General features: G+C 44.8%; 1 protein-coding gene across 1 annotated transcript in view; it reads right to left on the reverse strand.

The window, feature by feature from the left end:
• Positions 1-23535, reverse strand: part of ANKRD23 (ankyrin repeat domain 23) — a 111605-nt gene that overhangs the window by 57080 nt on the left and 30990 nt on the right. Inside the window, exons 6-8 of the mRNA XM_085634594.1 lie at positions 12195-12293; positions 11888-11986; positions 9482-9580 (exon numbers count right to left, since the gene is read on the reverse strand). Of these exons, the coding sequence (XP_085490720.1) occupies positions 9482-9580; positions 11888-11986; positions 12195-12293 (297 nt within the window). The remainder of the gene's footprint in view (positions 1-9481; positions 9581-11887; positions 11987-12194; positions 12294-23535) is intronic.

Consider the following 23535-nt stretch of genomic DNA (forward strand, 5'->3'; position numbering starts at 1 on the left):
CTTCGACGACGCCATCAACACAGCACTGTAAATGCTCCTCAGTACTGATGTAACACCCCCTACTATATCAGTACCAGTTTCCCTCTGAAGCTCTAATATACACCTCGCTTTTATTACGGGAACCCCATCCTGTCCCAGGACTGTGACCCCAGGACGGCTCTTTCCTGCCCCTCAGCAGAGATTTGCTGGACTTCCTGCTGTTCTCCGGCAGGATTACATTTTTGAAGATTTTACACAGCGCAGACCTTGTCCTGTCGACGTCGGAGCGCTTTACAGCGCTGGAAAGTAGAATACCTACAATTCGACGGTGTAAGATCAGAGAGCACAGTCACATTCACTTACAAAAACCAGCTTCGACACAATCTCTAAACCTCCAACATGACAATTCACGTAGCAAAATCAGATAGACTTCGAAACTCATACCCTCATGGATAACTTCCTGGGTAATAAAGGACGAAAGCGTTTATGACATCATCTGTTGACTTTGTTGTTCAGCAAAAAAAAATCTGACTAGGCTTGACTCAGGAGTTAAATATACCCGAACCATTAATAGGAATTATTTATTCCTTTCTTGAGGCAGTGCATGCTTGTTGTTCTGGGAGCTGGGGGAATGTGGTTTTGGATTCTTGAACCTGCACCAGAAAAGGATTAGCAAAGAGGTTTATGTTTATTGAGTTTTTGAGTTATTAGACTAAGCATTTCTTTAGTCCTTCTCTTATTTTCCCAACTATGTGTCCTTTCCGGTTTAGATACGAGGAAGGGTTGTGGTCCAGGCCTTTGCAAGGAATTTATGCTCTCCTAAGAATGCATTCTCTATCAGCAGCCAGTTGACATCAGTATGAATGTAGCTCATTCAGTGAACCTCATTCCAGGCTTGCACAACGCTCCGCTATTTCAGTACCACTCTGTCATTTGATAGAATTTCTAACCAGTAACATCATCTCTATTTCTCTACTATGTCAACATATCGCACATGCCAAAACAAAGCCGCTGATTTTAAACATCAAGACGTAAACAATGTCTAATGCACAATTAGCTTTGGGAGCGTTACAGCCCCCTCCCCCCGCTACCGTCCAAACCACCTTAAAGCTGCTTTGCCCTACCTACTATGGTTTCAAAGGTGGGGGAGCTCGGAGGGTGCCGGGGGCTACAGTGACCCCCATGGATGCCTTGTCAATAGTGAGCCCCTGAGTCTGCCTGGTGAACTGTGCACTGGTGTTTGACAAAAGCTACACTGCCAGCGGGTAAAATAAATATTAAAAATTATATCATGAGCATTTCTTGGCAGTTACCGGCTGTATCTTAAAGTAGCTTCATATTATAATATTTCATGGAACATGTAGTATTGTTTTTAGAAGGATAGTTACCTCTGACTGGAGAGATCACTATGGAAACAAGCATTAGAAAAGCCAACAGGTCTCGCCTATGCAAGAGCTATTGGCCCTGCCAATGTGTTTCAGACATGTTATACACAAGTGTGGCTGCTGTTCTGCATGACTAAAAGTTAGTGGCATGGAGTGTTGTAGAGTAGAATTGCGAAGAGTGGAGTAGTGTTGTAGAGCGGAGTGGCAGAGAGTGTTGTGAATTGGAGTGGCATAGTGTGTAATTAAGTAGAGTGGTGTGCAGTGGAGTGGCGCAAGGTGCTGCAAAGTACACTGGATTCAAGATAGCCTGGCTGATGAGGGTTATGAACCTGAAACCGGTCCCAGGATGCTTGTTTCCGGTCCAGGGAAGACATAGCTTGGTAGTTCGGGCTGGACTGTTCCCATGAGGCACAGGGTCAGTCTGATTTGCATATGGCCATGTCTGAACTGGGGTGGTGGAGTGAGCTAAAGAATGATGATGGATTAAACCCAGATCAGTTGACTAGGGGTGAGGGTTTGATTTGCTCAAGCGCTCCGTCCATCATCCCCTTTGGTATCGCTTTGTTCGCCCTAAGTTGGCAGGGTATGCCCAGACGTGGGTCCCTTGCTCACTTTGCCACTGGATTCAAGATAGCCTGGCTGATGAGGGTTATGAACCCGAAACCGGTCCCAGGATGCTTGTTTCCGGTCCAGGGAAGACATGGCTTGGCAGTTCGGGCTGGACTGTTCCCATGAGGCACAGGGTCAGACTGATTTGCATTTGGCCATGTCTGAACTGGGGTGGTGGAGTGAGCTAAAGAATGATGATGGATTAAACCCAGATCAGTTGACTGGGGGTGAGTGTTTGATTTGCTCAAGCGCTCCGTCCATCATCCCCTTTGGTATCCCAAAGTACAGTGGCATTGAATTCAGTGGCATATAATGCAGCATCATAGAATGCAGTGGCGTTGGTTAGAGTAGTGCATAGTAGACTGGAGTGGCACAGAGTGCAGTGGTGCAGAGTGGAATGGCGAAGGGTTGTGTGATACAGAGGGCAGTGGCGCTGAGTAGAGTAGAGTGGCAAACAGGGCAGTGGTGTAGAGTAGTGCAAAGTAGAATATAGTGTCCTAGAGTGCAGTGGCGTAGAGTGAAGTAGCGCAGAGTGAAGTAATGCAGAGTGAAGTAATGCAGAGTAGAGTGGAGTAGAGTTCAGTGGCAGAGAGCGCAGTGTTGCAAAGTAGAGTGTAGTGTGCGGAGTAGAGTGGCTTAGAGAGCAGTGGCGTAAAGTACAGTGAAGCGGATTATAGTGCAGTAGTGCAGTGGTGTAGAGTGCAGTGACAAAGTGCAGTGACACAGATTACAGTGGTTAAGAGTACAGTGCCACTGGATCGAGTGGCAAAGAGTAGAATGGCGTAGAGTGCAGCGGTGTAGAGTAGTTTTTTAGGAGTACAGTGAAGTGTCATAGAGTGGAGTGGTGCAAGCACTCTGCTGTTGCATAGAGTGACAGTATAAAGGTGCAGAATAAAGTACCGTAGAGGGCAACGGTGCAGAGTAGTTTAGAGAGGCGTACAGTGGATTTGCGTAGGGTGCAGGGGCATAGAGTTGAGTTTTACAGAGTAAAGTGCATATGCATAGAGTGTATTGGCATAGAGTGCAGTGTTGCAGGGTGGCATAGAGTGTAGGGACGTGGAGTTGTGCAGAGTATATTGGTGTGGCCTAGACTGGAGTGCTGTAAAGTGGAGTGTAGTTGTGCGGAGTAGAGTGCAGTAGAGTAGAGTGCAGTGGCACAGAGTGCAGTGGGGTGGTGTAAAGTTGAGTGGTGCAGAGTAGAGTAAAGTGGAGTATGCATGGTGTGGTAGCACACTGCCATTACAGACAACACAGTTTTAACTGAAATGACCATTACATTTGCACAGACATACACTTTTACTAATAAACCTATATAGTGCACAGACGAAAATGTGTGGAAAGGGCATCCCCTCAGTGTAATGATTTGTTTTGATCATATTCAAGTATGTTTCCAACACACTTCAGCAATATCAAAAAATGTGCTAATTCTGATATATTCCAAAATACTTTCACAGTTCATTTAGATATTGTTGCATGCTAGAAAAAACTTATGTGTACCCGCCCCCAGTATCCAATCAAATTGTCACATAAATTCTCTCACTTTGAAGTCAGAGAAAAAAGTTAAACAAGTACCCGCGGAAGACAGCGCCTGACATTTGACCTCAGTCTTTGAAAGCACAGCACACGTGACAAGATTAGAACAAGATTTAAAGGCCTGTTTCCAGAAAACGAGTTCATGAAAGAATACCTAAAAACAATTTAGGCAAGAAGAGGATCGAATTGAATCTGGACAGCCTAAAGTAAATTAGGCCAGCAAATGGAAAGCAAGAAAGTGTGAGCAACAAACCCAATAGCAAGCAACCGATGGAAAGCATTCCTAGGTCAACGTTCTTAACATCCCACAGGATGTGTTTACATCTCTAAGGGAACAGAAAGTTTGGACGCTCCCCCTGCTGGACAGACAGGCATGCTTTTCCAAATTGGAGTTAAATCTGACCAGCAAGAAAAATAAATCTAGCTTTACAGCCTAGAAAAAACCACAACCCCAAGTGTGGAGCACACTTGGGGTTGGCTAGGGAAAAGTGACCATGTTTTCATGGTCGAAAAATTGATTCCATGTTGCTTGTGCATTGTGCTTATGCTACTAGTGTGGCATTTTGCACTCTGTCTCATCAATATATGGGTGGACTGACGCCAGGCCGAGGCAATCAGTGGCAGTGAGATATGAAAAGATTTCCCCCCAAAAGTGTCTTCACACTGCTCTCATTCACAACACTTTGGAGAGCTTTTTACTGGCAGTGTAGTTGCTGTCAACCTAGTGTTTTTTGGGGGGTCGAATACTCTAGGACACCAATTATTATAACATTTTTCAAATGTATCTGTAGAATGTGTTCAGTTTGTATTGCTTTGTTAATTTGTTTGTTATGGAGATTGTCAGCATCTTGAGGCGCACTAGGGATGGTCTTGTGGTGCTGAAATCTTCAATCATGGAAAATAGAAAAGTAGTACTTTACGCTTCAGTAAAGTCACACATTAACCTAAAAAAAAAAATATCTTTAACAGCAGTGTTGCATTGATTCTAGAGGTTAAACAACTAACACATCTTTGATTTTGGTGTCTGGTGTGCTTTCCCCAGCCCGTCCAGCCTTTTAGAGACAAAGGTCCATTGGACAAGTTAATTCAAGGAGGGTCTACACCACCATACTAACGTTTTTGGTGTATTTCCGATGTGCCATTGTATTGACTGATGACCCCAGAGGAGCCTGGCACCAAAACCTGTCCTCTACACTAAATTTTAACACTTAACAAAAAATTTAAGATGGTTATGTCCAATGTTATTTAACACAAAAAGCTTCATTTCCCAATCAAAAAATAATTTCATATGTCTTACAAACAAAATTTTGTAAGCATACTTTTTATGTAATCTGTCCTCAATTTTGTGAACTGCCTTTACTCTAGCAACAAGAAGTTAAATTAGGTCCTTGCAGGAAGCTCAGTGTTTAAATTGATTTCTAAAGGTACAAAGTAAAATGTTGGAATTTTATTTTATTCCCATAAAAATTTAACTTTTTACTTTACACCTTTAATACTGTCCTTTATCCATAAAATAAACTCTGAGTGCTCCTATTTAAAAACATAAATGCCACATAGCCCCACGACATATGCCAAATCTAGAGCCAGTCTTTGACTACTAGTCTACAGCACTTTCCATGCTGGGATTCTTGTTCCCATGTGTCAATTACTACAAGTTAAACTACAAATTCAAGAATGCGGTTAGCTATTTAATTTAAAAAAAATCAGGAGTTACTGAATGTGCCACACATAATATGGAGCCACTTAGCAGCCACTTAGGGTTATTTAGAAAGTTTTACATATCGCGAACATGACCCGTGAGGGTATTAGAACGCTTTACAGATGAAATAAGAAACAAGAGAATACCCACAACATAAGTAGGAGAGGTACAAACTGTGTAAATTCGCAAATTGAGGAAATAACCTCCATAGGACAAGTCAACAGGTCAATAGACACACTCCAACAAACTAGTAATAATCATGTGTGAAGATCCAGAGACAAAAAGTGTGATCTAAAGCAGAAATGTGTTCATAAGTAGCATGTCAACTTCTTTTTTGAAAGATGCAATAGAGGGGATCAGTCTGATATCAGGTACCAGAGGGTGCCACATTTTCAGAGCAATACCCAAGAAGGCTCTGTTGCAAGTTTTCTTTTTGTGGAATATCAATGGTTTAAGCAACAATGTGCTGGTGCTTCTAGAGGATCTGCCACCACCAGATAATTCTAGTTTTTGTGCCAAGTGCCTAGGTGTGTTGTAGTGTAAAGCTTTATGAATCACACACACAATTTCTTGTTGTTTTCTTGCCTCATACAGGAGCCAGTTGAGGGATTTTAGATCCAGGGAGATGTTTGTTCCTGTAATAAGTATAGCAGCAGCATTAAGAGAGGACCTTAGAGGCGTCAAGTAGGATCAAAGAAGGCCACAAAGTGTTGCAATTCAATAGTCCAACCTGGAAAGGACTAGGGCTTGGACCGCCAATTTGAAGTTGTCATGGGGGAGTAAGGGTTTTAATTTCCTTAAAATATTAATTTGATAATTCACTTGTTTGGTGGTGTTACTGATGTGCTCCTGCATGTTCAGGTTCTTGTTATTCCCAGAGATCTTGTAGAATCTATAATGTGTGGTGAGCAGTTGAGGGCAGTTGGATGCTTCAGCCATAAATCAATTTCGAGCTTGTGATTGGCTGGGACAATGAGGAGGAATTCTGTTTTGAGAGCATTTAGTTTAAGATAGTTGCGAGTTAGCCAGTTTTGAGTTTTGTGGTGTTTTGTTGAGGGACCTAATGTCTTCTGGGAAGAGATTTTCAAGTACAATTGTGTCCTCAGCCTGTGATAATGAATGTTGGAGGATTCCAACATTTCTGCTAGAGGCTCCATGAATAGTTTGAAGAGAGTAGGTTAGAGAGAGGACCCCTAAGGTGACTGATGTTGCATTGGACAGGGGCTGGTAAACCTTGACTCTTTGGGTTCTGTTATGGAAAAATGAGATAAACCACTTTAGGATGGACACTGAAAACCCCATCCTCCATTCAAGTAAATCTAGTAGACTGTCATGTTTAACTATATTGAACGCAGATGGTAAGTCTAGGAGGAGTAGAAGTCACGATTTATTCTGATCCAGCATTTTTAGCCCTTCCTCCACTATGTGGGTGAGCACTGTTTCAGTGCTGTGGCCTTGGCAGAAACCATATTGGAATTGGTCTAGAAGTTTTAATTGTTTTATGTGGTTACTAAGTTAAACCTGGACCCATTTTTCAAGGAGGTTTGCCAAAGTGGGAATGTTGAAGATTGGTCAGAAGCTGTTAAGGTCCGAGTGATCTGCATTTGTGTTTTTTAGAATGGAATGGAGGTTATCTGCCCTAATTTTAGGCAGTCAGGGATAGTGCCTTAGAGAAGACAGGCATTTACTATCTTGGCCCAAAGTGGGAGTATATAAGATTTGATCTCCCTGAACATATTCAGTGGTAACGGGTAGATGAAGTGGTTTGATGGTTTCAACACTGTAAGAATGTTGTGAATGTCGCTTTCATTGAGGGTTGTGAATGTATACAAAGAAGCAGTGTTTTAGGGGTGTGCCCTGGGAGATTAGGAGAATCAGCTATCCTTGAGAGAGGAAGGTTAATATGTGGAATAACCGAAAGGAGCTCCCTGGCTAACCGCAGATCATTTTTTTATTTTGTCCTTCTTGCTCTGGAAGGAGGAGTCAAAATCCTCGCAGTTCGGAAGCATGTTGGGCCCACTGAAAGAAGGATTAGGTTGATTATTCGATTGTTGTTTGACAAGTTCAAAAAGCTTTTTAGGGCAGTTTCTAGCTAGATCTACATGGGTTCTAAAGAAATTTGCTTTCGAATTTCAGATTTGTTTATTATTGGTGTTTCTCCCCGATCTTATGCATTTTAGGTGTTCAATGGATGGAGAGAATCTCCAAGCTTCTACCACCATTCTTAGATTGCGTCTTTCTGCGTTAAGGCTGTCATTGGACCAAGGGTTAGAGTCTTTGTTGGACATTCATGTTAGTTGTAAGGGTGCAATCAAGTCTGGATGTTCAAAATGGAAAAATGGTAGTGATCTGTGAGGACGTGGACATCTACCATGTCCACCTTGGGAGGCAGGATGTTGTTACTGAGGTCAGTCAGATCATTAAGGTTAATGTTCCGCAAACTTCTTTTCCATTGTTTAGGTTTCTTTACTTCAGCCTTTTTAGAACTCACAGCATCTGTGATGAGGAAGGTGATACAGTGGTGATTTGTCCAGTCGCAAGGGATGATAGATTCGAGTTGGAAGTTGTCCATTTCCGCGATGATTAGATCCAAGGTCTCACCCTTGTGCAAAGTACTGTTACAAATTTGGGTCAGCTCGAGGTCTGCTAGAAAGGTTTTAAAGCTGTTCACAGCATGGTTATCCCAGTCATTCCAGCGTAGGTTGAAGTCCTAAAGGAAGATCTGGGTATCTCGATGACCAACATTGGTTGTGTTGACTTCCATGATTTGTTCAATGAATGGTAGGTTGTCTCTCAGTGGATGGTAGATTGTGTGAAGTTTGTAAATGAGTAGTTTGTTACTTGCATTATCAATGCATAGGTATTAGCAAGCGGGAGAACAACAGTTTGTGAGTGTTTCACAGAGAGAGTGTTATGGTAGATGCAGGCGACCCCACTGCCAGGTCTGTTAGCTCTCTCTAGTCTAATTATGTTGTGACTAGGGGGGATTAGTAAGTCTAGTATAGGAGCTGAGACATCATTAAGCATGTTTCTGTAAGGCTCATGTGTGATGATGAGGCCAGAAATATCTTGCACATAGCTAACAGCTGATCTGTAGTTGAGAAGCATGCATTTCAGGTGAGTAGTGGTGTAAACTGAGGGAGGACTATGTGATGTTAATACACTTAAGATTGGCTTTGTTAACGGCCCTGGTGTTTTCTAGGGTCTCTGTGTGGATAAGCAGGAATAGTTTGGATTTGGCCCAGAGTGTCCGTGGGAGGGCGTAAATGTCACAGTCAGCTAGTCGCTCGTTCAATCTCCTGGGGTGAGAGGGGCGTTAGGGGAGGTTACGGGTTTTCAACTCTGGAGAGGAGAGGAAGAGAGGTGGGAAGAAAGCCTGGAGCAGAAGTTAGCGGCTTGGGTTTGAGTAAAGTTTATCAGAGACCTGTTGGGCCTATGATTGATCACAAGCTCTGTGGTGATGTTAGAGAGAATATGTAGTTCTGCCTGGAGTTGAAGAAGGTAAAGTGAGATCTTGTCAGGGTTGAAACAAGTTCACAAAATGGAAAACAGATTATGGAACAAATAAGCGACAAAAAATGGAAGTATCTGACTTAAAATTTAATTAGATGATGAAATATTTTAGTAAGTAAGATATATTTTTGTTTGGTAAAAACTGCATGCGTCCTTTAAATCCTGCCCTGCAGCTTTCTCTCTTTTAGTACTGCGTTCCACACACCACTCTCAAAGCATACCACAAATATTCCCTCAAACACATTTTTGGGGGGATTCAATGACCCACAATTAAACATCCCAAGATCAATCAGTACCTTTTCATTCATCATTTGTTTCCAACTTTAACATAAAAGAAAGTTAACAATTGCAAGCCGTCGTCTTCCATCCCTCCTTGCTTTTCTCCGACCCATCTGAAGGGGGGGTGGAGAAGACACAAGCTACTCTGTTACTTTTTGTGGGTGCAGTGGCATGAGTGCTAACTTTCAGCCGTCACACTGAAAAATATGACAGACGTTACTTTGAAAAAGTAAGTGACTGGATGCATATGTGAGCTTATATTGTAGGTCATTGAATCTCAAAATATTTGTTGGGGGAAACTTCCCATTTAGTTTGAAGCACTGTGATGTTGAAATTCTTAGGAAACAATCACGGGCACAGTGCCCTGAAGCACTTCTGTTTGCACTTGCAAAGAAGTGCTTAGTAGTAAAGAGGCCACAGTCAGCTGTTCACACTGTAAACAGGAATGTGTGTTGGTTTCTTACCTCATGTTCTGTCAACTCACCTCATTCCTTATGGAGAGGTCTGCGCCATACAGCAGCAGGGTTTGCATGGCCTTGAAACGGCCAAGCCTGATGGCATCATGCATTGGTGTGTCTCCTTCCTGTGAAGGGCAGAGTGGTAAGTGCTGTGTTAATGTTGCATGACAAAGGTTGGCCTTTTAATTTGGGCCAATGCACACAAGCATGTAACCATCTATATCCACTGCACCAAGTGAGAAAGCCAACAAAGAGAGGTTCCTGTGATCAGGTGGACACTCTGGACATGGGGCCAGTTGTACGAATATCTGGTCACGAATTTCAACCAGTATTTTTGTGACCTGGATGGATTTTTAAGAACCAACAATTGTACTAATAGGTTGGTAGTTAAAAATCTGAATTGTAGTGTGTTCCAATTCAACCTAGCTCTTGAATATTGATGAAGCAGATGGCAAATTGCAACTCACAACGATCGCAGGCCATCACACGGGTGGTGGCATGCTAGGGCCAGCAAACCACCATGTTTGTGATTGCTTTTTTTTTTAAAGTTTAAGAGTTGCCAGTGGTCCTGTACACCGCGAAACACTATGCAACAAACTCTTTTTTCATAAAGATGAAAGATTCCCAATGGGATCCATTCTATTTTTACAAATGCATGTTCAATGTTTTGCGTCCCGATTTTGGTCACAGAACATAGATACACAAGATGCCGATTCAGTATTTGGGAGGAATGCCTACAACATTCCCTTTCCAGATATTGAATCAGTATCCATTTATAATCCCATTTTAGGAGTAGGACAAATTTTCCCAGCTCATAAAATTGGATTAGTGCATAGGGAAAAGCATTTTAACTGTCGTAAATGCCGAATTTGAGAGTTTGTATCTGGCACCTTATATCCAGACTTGTGGCATAATTAGCAAACTCACATGCACATGTATACTCCCTGTGTATGTTCAAACTGTTTTTTCAGCATGCAAAAATAGGTTTCAGAGTCACAAAATGGGAATTTATACTCATAAAAACATTGTCTCCTACTTTGTTACTTTAAAAGAAATCCATTTATTAGGATCCAAATATTTGAAAACTTGTTTAGTGGAAAAACAAATTAATTGAGCTACAATTTGATGAAATTAGAAACAAGGTTAGGGAACATTTAGTATTAAAGCTGGAAAAAGAGGTAAGCAGACAAAGAAAAGGTGAGGCGTTAAAGGGTTAAAAGAAGGCATGAGGGTATGAAAGGGAAACTCACAAAAAAGTGGAAATATAAATATCACATGTGGAAAAGTGTAAACAGACAATTTAATAAATGGTTTAAAGAGAGAGTTTGATAGACTATATTCCAACAATAAAAGGGGGGGGGGGGGTGAGTGTAGCAGTGTCAAAGGAATATGAGGTGGGAGCAGGGAAAGAGGGAAGAAGGTCCCGCAAATAATCACCAGGTGAACAATTTAATTTTAAAAAGTGAACTACCGCTTAATAATAGGACACAGGAAGATAATGGAGTTGAAGGGAAAAGCAGTCTATGCAAACATTATAGAAAAGCCAAAAGAAGGAACTAGTTTTAAAAAATAATGGTATTTACACCTTTTATTAAAAAACATGTAAAGGGCAATTTTTAAATATACACATTCTAGCATTTGTTTTATACTATATGATAAGCAGCATTCATCTTCAAAATGTCGGTTAAACAGTTTAGAAGAAATGACTTATCATGATTCACGTGCTATGGATTTGCTTTTCTAAGAAATCACAAATTCAGATCAACGTTATATGAATTTACATATGAGGAAATGCCTTTAACCTCTGCAGCTTCGAAGGAATATTGATGGGAACCTTTATGAATTCTTACAAAAAATTGAAATCTACTCCAACCACAAGAGGGCACTAAGTGTGTGTGAAATTGCATATTTTTTGCACAATAGTGTGAAATTTCGCAAACGTTAGGCAAAACTATGTGACTTCCATGACAAGTGGTATACCAGCATCTTGCATGACATTTTCATGCGAGGGATACCTTCCATAAAATGATGAGATAAAATAAAATAATGAGACATACCAGCAGAATCTTAGTTTGAGCAGAAAAGATCTTGAGGCATGACATTTTCTGCTTATACTAGTCTCCCGCGAGCAAAAGCAACATGGAATTGCATAATATATCACTTCATGTATTTTGCTAATTTCATGGAATGCAAAATTTGCTAATTTTATGGGCATAATTAATATTTAACTCAAGCCTAGACGAAACTAACAAAGAGTAAACATCTGATTCTTTATGTATTTGGTCATAAGTTAAGTTGTATTCTCAGCTGTGGGGTTCGCTGCAGTCCAGTGGATTGTGTCTCACTGACAGAGTATGCAAAGACAGAGACCAGGAAATAAAGTGTGATGATGCTTGGAATTATGGAGTAGGTGCTGGTGCCACAACAAATACCTTATCCTGAGCATTGATGCTGGCTCCACAGCCAATGAGGTGCTCCACGCAGTTGCAGTGACCGGTGCGCACAGCGACATGTAAGGGGGAGCTCCAAAGCTGAAAGAAAATAAGGAAAGAGAACTAAACTGCAAGGAAATTAGGATGGTGGTTTGAGTGTAAGAGCATAAGGGTGACAGCACCACAAATGTAAGGAAACAAGAAGCCAAGAGACTCCTCTTTCTCGCATTCTTCCCCCATCTCCCTCGCAATCTTCTTCAGGTATTCTTCCCCTCCCAACTCCCTTCCTCAGCAATCCCAGCCTCACCTTGTCCCTCCTGGTGATTTTGGCACCTCGGCTGAGCAGCTTCTTGAGGATATCGAGGTGTCCTCCTCGACAGGCCCAGAACACAGGCGTGGCTCCAAGCTGTGGTACCCAAGAAATAAAATTAAGAATAAACCAGAGTCTCCATCAACGAGCGATATAGTGAGCTGTTGGCATCAACCAACAGGCTAAAAGTGTAACACGTGACTAACGAGACCTGCACAACACATCAACACAAACGCCACATCTTCCAGGCACTACTTATTCGTAGAGGTGGTAGTACAGTGACACAAACGGGGGCATTTTGGTTTTTACCTGACTCCAAGACAACGTTGCCGATGAGCTTGTTTCAAGGTTTGGATCCCTGAAATACTAAACTAATTTTGCGGTTGAACTGCTGATGTTCATGGTTGTTACAACAAACAAATGATGGACGAAATGCTGACAATGCATACATTCTCCCCCAGTCAAGAGATCTGGGTTAGATCCATCGTTCTTTTGCCCACTACGCCACCCCAGTTTAGACATGGCCATATGCAAATCAGTCTTGACCCTGTGCCTCATGGGAACAGTCCAGCCCGAACTGCCAAGCCATGCCTTCCCTGGACCGGAATCAAGCATCCTAGGACCGGTTTCTGGCTATCAGCCATCATCAGCCAGGATAGCTTGACTCCAGTGGCGTAGTGAGCACGGGTCCCACGTCTGGGAATACCCATCCCACTTAGGGCGAAAAGCGTTACAACAAACAAATGATGGACGGAATGCTGACAATGCATACATTGCCCGAAACCGGTCCTAGGATGCTTGTTTCCAGTCCAGGGAGGACCTGGCTTGGCAGTTCGGGCTGGACTGTTCCCATGGGGCACAGGGTCAAGACTGATTTGCATATGGCTGGGTTCAAACTGGAATGGCATGGTGAGCAAAAAAACGATGGATTTAGGCCCAGATATCTGTACTGGGGTGAATGTATGACATTGTTCTGCATTCTGTCCATCAATTGTTGTTTTTGCAGATGTTCATGGTTGGCCTACCATCTGAATGAGAACTTGTTGTGCGGATATGTGGCCAGTGGCGTAGCAAGGTCAGGTGGTACCCGGCGCGGAAAAGTTCTTGTCACCTCCCCCTCCACATTGAAATTATTAAAAGATGGAAAAATAAGACACTTAAAGCTTTGCCTTTCTGTTTTTTTCTTTGATGCGCACAGTTTGTTTTAAATAATATATATATATTTTTTGAGTGTTGTGAGGCCCCAATTTTTTTTTTTTTTTTTTAAATACATATTTTTGCCATTTTGTCACACCCCTCAGTGATGACACTCGGGGTGGCCCGCACCCACCGCCGCTGTATATGGCTGGAAAGGTCATCTACAATGGGAAGGCAGTGTCCACAGTGAACACAGATACTAAAATCAGATGATTATGGATGCATGAGAGACACCGTAACAAAAAACACGTTCTTCGAATTAAGAGACCAAAAACCAAAACTGATAATGCGCTTTTTTTAAGAATACAATTTTGCACTAAATAATTTGTATTTTTCAAGTTTTTCAAAGATATTCCTACAACACTTACAATGATTTAACAAGATGCTATTGTGGCATACCCAAACCATTATCTATCAAACATCAAAAACTATTAAAAAGCATACTCTTATAATAAAAGGGCAGTGAAAAGAACTTAGGGTCACGCTTTTTGCATTAACTTAAGCTGTATTTTTTTTCTATAGATGGAAGAGCGGAGTGCTTGGATCCCCATCACACTTGCATTAAAAATAATGGTTTTATTTTGGGTGGAGATGGAGTGAAAGGTGTTCGGCAGTTACAGTGTAGGTTTCGAGTCAAAGGTTTGTATCGAATAAAGTAATAAATACAAGAATAAATGTTGAATGCTAATGCTCGCTGCATTACAAACAATGGGTTATTTTGATGGGTGCTTAGTGAGAGGTGAGTGGCAGGTACAGTGTGTGTTTTCTGTCAAAGATTTGTGGCAAAATAATAACTAAACTAAGGTTAGGCTCTAATGCTTGAAGCATTGGAAATGGTGTTTCCTTTTACAAATGCTTTCTAATAAAAGTGAAATGCTGAACCAAGCTTATTTTTATTTAGAATGGTCACTCGTGCAAACTAAAAGTCGTGCAAAGTGGTGCAAATGGCAGAAGTGATCAACTTTCAGATCCAAAACATATTCTGCACTGAAAAACTGACACGAACACAGCTTACAATGGCTTTATTTCGCAGTGCATCAACTTGTTCATTAGCTATGCAAATGGATGCGAAGGAAAGGGGTACACAACAAACACGCTAGTGTATCTATGTAAAGGGGTGTAACCGAGTAGGAGCATCACAAACACCAATAGGGGTTCCCCGCAGAGACACATCTTCTAAAAACAGAGTGACCTGGCTTTGTGTGAAAACAGTAACACCAAATGAAACCACGAGCAACATATGGAGCACACGGAATAAGGTGTGATTTAACTGTTCGTAAGATTTTACGCAACTTGTCATTGCATTGAGGTTTATCGTTGAGGGTGTAATTCAAGGTCAAATCTCACGCAACGCATCACTGGATTGTCTTTGTTCCACAGCAAATTAATATGGGGCATATTTACTCAACTTTCACGCAACGCAGGGCAGCAAGCAAAGTTGCTGCGCTGCATAACAGCAGAGAGCAGAAATGCTCCCTCTTTACAAGGATATGGAGCATAGTGACCACACCGTCATCCGCTTCAGTCAACACGCATACACAGACGTCACCCAAAGATTACACTGACACTTTATTTGTGGGTGAAGAACTGCTGCAGGTTTATTTCATACAACACAGTATGATAATAAAATTGGGTTATCTTACGGGCGATCCAGGGCAGGCAGCCCCTTGCTGCTCCGCCCGCCTGGTGAGCCAGCACACACGGTGGGTCGATGCCCGGCAGTGTGGCACATAATTATTTACAGATCATCCACTGGGTCACGTGATCTGTCTCCTACTCCCGCCCCTTCCGACAGGGGCGGAGCGTGTTGTGGCACACCCCCGGTTGGTCAGGCCCCCCAACCGCCCGAAGGACTAACGGGGCGCCGTCGCGGTCTTCCCAGAACCCCCTTCGGCTCCTGGACCTTGGCTCGGGCACCCTTACTGTGCCGGACAGGGGTACCCTTACTGTACCGCCTGTCGCAGAGGTACCCTTACAGTACCCGTCTGCATCCAGATCGCCCTGTAACTCCGCCGGCAACGCAAAAGAAAACATTAAAACATTCCAACTAACGCGCTGTGCCGGACACGTGGGGTAAGTGGAAAGGGTGGGAAATCGCGTGTCCAGGCGGGAGCGGCGCAGGGAACAGAGGAGGAACTGGGCGAGCGGGCCACCTAAGTAGGGGGGGGCAAGCCGCGCCCCCCGCCCCCAACGGCCCGCCTCCAGCTCCAAACTATGGGAGTCATACCTTGGTGGGCGTAGCCTCGCGCGCGAGGCAGCAAAGGGGAAGGCTCCGACGGGCGGCCACTAACATGCTGCCCTGCTGATGTCCCACTGCTTGGGACGCGGGCAGCGGCATAGTGACCACACCGTCATCCGCTTCAGTCAACACGCATACACAGACGTCACCCAAAGATTACACTGACACTTTATTTGTGGGTGAAGAACTGCTGCAGGTTTATTTCATACAACACAGTATGATAATAAAATTGGGTTATCTTACGGGCGATCCAGGGCAGGCAGCCCCTTGCTGCTCCGCCCGCCTGGTGAGCCAGCACACACGGTGGGTCGATGCCCGGCAGTGTGGCACATAATTATTTACAGATCATCCACTGGGTCACGTGATCTGTCTCCTACTCCCGCCCCTTCCGACAGGGGCGGAGCGTGTTGTGGCACACCCCCGGTTGGTCAGGCCCCCCAACCGCCCGAAGGACTAACGGGGCGCCGTCGCGGTCTTCCCAGAACCCCCTTCGGCTCCTGGACCTTGGCTCGGGCACCCTTACTGTGCCGGACAGGGGTACCCTTACTGTACCGCCTGTCGCAGAGGTACCCTTACTGTACCCGTCTGCATCCAGATCGCCCTGTAACTCCGCCACAGCTCTGGGGAGGCTACCGTCGCTGCCAGAGCCCCCCTTCCTCCCTTTGCTGTTATATGTGCCCTGCGATCCAGCTTAATGGGCTAAATTAGGGGTCCTGTTCTGTAACCCGAAAAAGACGGCATTAATGTGCAACTTTACACAGAAGCCCAGGGGAGACGAACAAAGGATGTCCTTTGGCCCCACTGCCGTAAGCTTAGACGTGACTGGTGTTCCTAACCTTCTAAGCGAAGCCACAGCAGATCGTCCTAACGTCTTTATGGGAAGATCTAGTACCTGCATATGGAGCCAGAACTGAACCAAAACTGAATTCCTCAATCCTTCGATTCCCTTCATATCCTAGCACGAAGGTTTTAATTTCCGCTCTATCTACAAAGGTGATGTATTGATAGCGTCATGGTTCCTGAGTTGCTACTGCGAGGGTTGCATGATTTGTCGGCTGGGCAAAACATTTTTAACGCAACTGCTAATCGGACGCCGTTTATCATGACTCCGGATAAAGCCAATTTGACTGACTGAGCTGCCGAAGAATGCATCTCTCAGCTCGGGGACCCAAATATGTGAATGATTCCCAACTCCCTGGCTCCAAGAAAGGCATGAGCGGGAAGGGCAACACCTAAATCTGTTTCTCAGGCTGGGAAATATGGCATTGGTAACAAGGCATGGTGAATTAGCCCCTATGGACCTGGAATCCTATTAAGATTCTTCAATTGGCCAAATTAAGTGCCTTCCTGGCTTGTAATTGTGTTCCCAACAGCTACATCCCAACAAGCAGGGTGAAGGTAGCGTGCGAGTCAGCCACTTTACCTACGTATGTAAACACAAGCTGACATCACGGGTATATAAATTTGTTTCCTTTCACATGGTATATCCTGTTGTGTACCGCAAACTGACCCATATCTTAGCAACATTTCCTCGTTTTAACCTTTCTACTTGCAAATTAAATTACATTAAATTGGACGATAGAGTCTTATACTAGTCCCGCTGTCCATCCCAATCTTTTCCTGCTCGCCACTGGGCAGCGTATTAATTGCCTCGCTTGATAACCAGAAGCTAGCTTCGGACTTTATTGCTGCTGGAAAGGGTCACTAGGTGTGCCTATAGTCCTTGTTATACCGGTGTTGCTGTGCTATAGGTAATTCGTGGTGCCGCCATAGTGGCTTGAAAATGAAACGTCTATTTTATCAAATGATTTGTTGTGAGCCCCAGTTATGATCTTGTTCATATCTTCATAGTTGACAGTGTCTCTATCTTGCCAATACCTGGGGCACGTCCGCCTTAAATGACGACATTACATCTGGCTTTTCCGCTAGCCTTACCCATTAACCTGTCAAATGTCTGTGGAGGGCAGCACATCTGTGGTCATGCTCATGGTCGCTCTCTGCTCTCTCAATTATTACTATGTAGCTGAGGGCATGCCATACACGGGTGTCTGAGTTGAAGTACGCACAGGTCATTGACTCTCTCCCACGTGCAGTGCTGTGAACCGTTTGAAGTAGTTCATCAGATTCCGCCAGCCACCCCCTAGGTGGAGGCCTGCACTCCCAAACTTCTGCTCGTGTAACACCAAGCCCACCTCCAGTTCAGTGAAAGTTAGTAATTCTCGACACTGACAACCCCAGGGGCCAAATACTGGGCTGCGTAAATGCGGCCCGAAACCACCATGAACAATTCAGCTTGGAGTGGCTGGGCGTTAACCTAGGCTGGCTGAAGGCGAAACCTTTGACCATCACTCCTGGCAAGGTGTGCCAACGCAGGTAGAATAAAGAGTTATCCAGCCCTCCTTACTTCCTGTCCCAGTTCGACACAGGTCGAAGAAGAATGCCCCGTCCAGAAAGGTCATGGCCTTATCCCTGAAGCCTATCCATACAGCATTCTACCAGAAATCTACAGCATTGTTTTGTAAAGCGTTTTCTGGTTCCCCAATTGTTTGTGGTCGATATGCTCTCCCTCAGTTTGACCAAACTCTTAGCTAATCGTACGCCTGCCTAATTCCCAGAGCTGCCTGGCTAGAAGCTTACGCCTGGAATTGCCCCCCCAAATGTGGCCCTGCACTGAACCTAATCTGGCCCTGGCGCCTATCAAACCACAGTGACAAATCGCGTGTCCAGGCGGGAGCGGCGCAGGGAACAGAGGAGGAACTGGGCGAGCGGGCCACCTAAGTAGGGGGGGGGCAAGCCGCGCCCCCCGCCCCCAACGGCCCGCCTCCAGCTCCAAACTATGGGAGTCATACCTTGGTGGGCGTAGCCTCGCGCGCGAGGCAGCAAAGGGGAAGGCTCCGACGGGCGGCCACTAACATGCTGCCCTGCTGATGTCCCACTGCTTGGGACGCGGGCAGCGGCATTTCTGCTCTGTCCTTGTCCTGACACACACTGTGCTGCTTAGCTAGCACCAACACAGGCACCCTTGCACCATTGTGCAAGTGTGAGTGCATTAAAGGCAGGATTGTTTTGTGCAAAAAGGGACGTCTTCTTGCACAAAAACAATCCTTGTAAGCATTTCCTCTTTCTATGTGTGCTACAGAATGTAGCGCACGTGGTAAGAGGAAATAACGAGGAGAAATAAAGATATTTATTCTTTGGAAAAGGCATAACATTTTGACGCTTTACTTAATCTGTAAATGGGTGGATGCATGGGAACGCCCAAACTCCACCCATGGAATGCCTCCCATCTTGAAATGTAACACAAGGCAGTGCAGGCATCTGCGCTACATTATATTACTTTGCAAAGCCACGCAAGGCGGGGCAAATCGCTCCTTGCGTGGCTTTGTAAATATTACTGAAACCTTTGCATTGTCCTTGCGTTGCGCAATAAAAGGCTTGATAAATCTGGGCCGTAGCTCTTTTAACATGAGGACGGCCCAGTGGTGGCCCCTCCATTGGGGTGTGGGGGCGTCGCCCCACTGCTTTCTTGCAGTGTAAGAAGCAGAAACATGAAATGGTAAAACTACCATTTCATGTTTCTGCTTCACGCACGGGGAAAAAGCAGAAGTGCCTGGAGTGCCTGGTTGGGGGCGGGCGGGTGGGCGTTCCTGTTCGAGTGCAGGGGAGGCGTGACTAGCCCACTGTCTTTGGTGCTGTTTGTTTGGCCCCAGGGTCGACCAAACCAGTCATGCGCAGTTGCGCACTCTCTTTTTCTCTATGTAGGCTGCATGCACCCTACATAGAGAAAATGGCTCCCTGGCCTACGGGCGACCGGCTGGGCGCCGGCTGCTGCACCGCGGCAATCACAACGCTGCTATTGCAGCGTTGTGATTGGCTTAGAGGAGCGTGAGGGAGGCTGCCTAGGTTAAACGCAGGTCCGGCCCGCCGGCCGGGCAAAGCAGTAGTTGAGGCGGTGGCGCGTGACCTGGAAGAAGCAGTGGGATGACGGTAAGTTTTACATTTTATTTTGCTTACTGTCCCGCTCCCCCACACCCACGCGAACTGCCCCCACCCGCCTGCCCGTCTTGCCGGCCACGACTGCATAGAACACTGTCTTTATTAGTGGCCTCGGGGATTTGAAAGAGGGACGCTGCCAGTGGTGTCTAAATCTACAAGGTTATAACTCAATGAATTGTCTGCGACGTGTTTCTGTGTTTAGGGCATGATTTTCTTGTTCTGAGAATCAGACAATGCAGGCTTTTGTTTTGTCCTTCACAGATAGTTGTACAACAGGCATTACAGAGGGCTTGTGGGGGAGTCTTAGAGTGGAAAGGTCGTGACTGGGGCCTGGAATTGAAGAATGAGCATTGGTTTTTCAGTTTAAAAAAAAAATTCATATGTATTTTTTAACCTATCAACCTCCCGAAACAACCCCCCCACACATACACCCACACACATTTCAATACAGTATTAAACACATATCAAATCGAAAGCACGTGGGATCAAACTGTACCACCAACACACACACACACACATAACTAAAGCATTGACACAGAAGGCCCTGAGGTACCCCCCCAGTTTTCTCACACCCACACAGGCTCACACCTCCCAGCACACTGCATCGCAGACACTTGCTCAAGCACAATCTCAGACATGTAGTTCCTCTGGTCTGTTTGCAAAAAGATAATTGTGTAGCTAATATGTAAGTAGGTATGTCAGCTCAGTTTACCGGATAGTCCTTTCTGATACCAGGCCTAAGTGCTAGGGTGACCGGAATTTTAATTTTCCATTGCCATGACTTAAGTGACAGAGGTCACCATCACAGAACACATAAATTGAGGTAGTGAGGGGAAGGGCAGTTTTTGGAACAGTATTACAGGTGCTAGCTAAATTGCGTTCTGCTAGGGGCAGTTAATTAATCCAGCACTGGAACACATGAAAATCTGCCTCTTTGGCGATAGGTCAACCCTCTCTAAACATGTATCTGTAAAGCAGGTAAGTCCCAACTTTGTGACTATTGGCTTTGCCAATGGTGTTTAGCCTCCCTGCACAGCATCCTCAATGCTATGCAGCATTGCTAAATAGAATTAAAAAGTTTACGCGGCTCTTACGTCATTTTGTAGGCATGTGCACGTCAGAAATTAAGAAGGTCAACAATAACCAGGGGAAAATCCTGCCCTCAGGTAGAACTCTCCAATTTAGCCGCATGAACCTGCCATGGGCAGGTCTATAATGGATGTGGCAGACATAGTCACATGTAGGAAATCACTGTCTTTGTTAGAACAGATTCACAATTGCTTTATTAACCTTCCTGCTTTCTTGAAATTGCTTGAAAATGCACTATCTGCCCATTCTTTTGTCAAACTTTTCTTGGGGGGAGAACCCACCCAAACCTCCCCTAGGTGGTTCAGGCTCGCTCGCTCGCTACAGTGCTATACGACAATTGTTTTACGCCTCACCACTTTCAAATGTCACCCGCCGCCACTGCTACGGCCTATGACATCATCAGTGTGACTATTAATATATATGCAACTGTGAAATGAACACAGTACTGCACGAAGTTTAGCAAATCAGACTGATTGTTTTTTTTTTTGTTATAATCGGTTGGCCTTTGAAAATATTTCTTTGAAAATAGCCTTTTCAATTTTTTGATTGAAAGAATATGCATTCCTGAGCATATTTCTGTGAATAATTCTTAACGATTTTTGTTTCTTTTATCCAATATTATTTACCTGGTCTTTGGTTCAAACTTTTTACCTACATAGATTGGGTTACATGGCAAGGACATAGAATCCCACTACCTCTATGGAGAGGGCACAAATTGTGTTGAGGGCCAGGAGCATGAAAGTCAGCAATAGTGCTCATTTGCTGGGTTCTCCTTTTAGTGATGATGCCGATGCGCTGGGTTTTGATTCTGAGGTTGCTGCTAGTGGGTGGGTATTAGTGTTAAGGTTCAGAGTAACGTTTCAGTTTCACTGGTAGGTTTGAGTGTAGTTTTGGTGATGATACAGAAGACCTGGGTTTTGAAGATTTGGACTGAGGCCTTGGTGATGCGCTCTGTTGGATTGTGGTTTTGGTAAAGATGCTTTGGCATGTAGCATTGTTCTGATGGCATGCTAGTGGATCCATTACTGATTTTGGAGATACTGCAAGTGAGTGCTGCCAAGAGGCCAGCTATGGTTCGATATGTTGGCAAACAAGAAAGCTCCCACTCATAGGTTCCTAACAAAATGGGCTGGAGATAATGAGCAATGAGAGGTATTCACATTGTTGTAACTACATAAATCCAGAGAAAGTTGTGTTTGTGCACTGTTTACAGTAATGTGGTGAGGGCCACTCTGAAACTTCCTCTGGAGCTGCAGTGCAGCTGACACTGATCCAATAGGACATGAAGAACTGAAGCCCAGAGGTGGCAAAGAGGAGTCAGACTGTGGAGGTCTATTCGGGGACCTATACTTGTAAGCGAGTGGATTTTAAACTCTTAATGACCATGCAGGTTCAGAACTCACTGTCCATAATGTGTAGTATGTCCTACTGTAAGGAACGTTTTCTGTATTTTTCGCAAATCATGGAAAGTAAGAAGCCCTGTCATGCTCTAAATAGTGGGACCTACAACCCTTAATGCGAACATCAGTCAAGAGGTCCTGGCAGATTTTAAATTGGGTGTTAGGTGGGACAGCTCTATAAAGAGTAGTCTTTTAAATCCGCAAGTGGATATTGAAAATGCTCTACATCCGGTACTTGATAACACTCCTTCGCATCTGTAAAGGAAAGGAAGGTCCCGTTAAGGTACAGATCCCCAGCCACCATGCACCCCCCTCATACCACCTCGTAAGGTCTATTTCAGTCTGTATCTAACAGTAGCCTTGGAGCCAGCGGAGCGGAAGCAACCGAGTATACGGGGCCCTAAGCAGGACCAGGATGGCAGGACGGCCGCCCGCCTCCAGGCCCTTACGACCTGATGAACCACGAACAGGCAATCCGGTGGAGTCTGGGAACTCATCATGAGATATCTCAGGAGCTCCACCCCGTGTCCCAATCCACCAGTAATGCCTTCTCAGTATTTGGGCCTTCATTGCAACCACCGCCACTCGCACATCCACATCTGCCACCGAATGCAGTACATGAGAGAGCCGTCGCAAATTCAAATGTGTCCCGCTAACTGGCATGAACCCACACTGGTCCTCGTGGACCAAATGTGTCACCACCAGGCCCAAACACATCACCAATGCCTTAGTCAATATTTTGGCATCGACTGCCATCATAGATAGAGGCTGATAGTTGCCAGGTTTTAGTGAGTCTTTACCCAGCTTAGGGAGTTTAACAATCTGGGCTTCCCGCATAGACTGGGGCAGAACCCCCACAAGTTTAAGCTCCTGTAAGGTTTCTAGCAAATGGGGGAAGCAGGGGTTCAGCGAATATCTGGAAGAATTCACCGGGAGACCATCCAATCCCGAGGCCTAACACCGTGCCATATTTTGCACTGCTTCTCGTAAATCCTCGAGACAGAGCGACCCTCCAAGCTTGTCTCTCTGTGCCTCAGTAAGGCGTGGAAGTAGTAAATCATCCAAAAACCTCCTGATATCGGCCGGGTCGATATATGGGTCCTCCCTGTACACCGCTGCCAAGTGATCATGCAGTAGAGAACTAACACCAGCCTGTGTAGTGGCCTCGAGCCCACCAGGTTGTCTGAGCGTCAATATAATCTGGGGGGGGGGGGGTGTGTTCCTGCTTCAGCAACCAGGCCAGAAGTCTCCCAGAATTGTCGCCCTCCTGATGTACCAACTGGCAATATTCGTGTGTAGTCAGGCAATCCGATCTATCTCAAATATTCCCTGCTCTGTGCTGGGCCAGCAACAGAGCCTCACTGTGTGGCTCCATCGTGGGTCTCCTGTCCTGAGTCCGGCCAATACATCCTCTGCC

This window comes from Triturus cristatus, chromosome 11 (genome assembly GCF_964204655.1).
Source record: "Triturus cristatus chromosome 11, aTriCri1.1, whole genome shotgun sequence".
Taxonomy (NCBI): domain Eukaryota; kingdom Metazoa; phylum Chordata; class Amphibia; order Caudata; family Salamandridae; genus Triturus; species Triturus cristatus.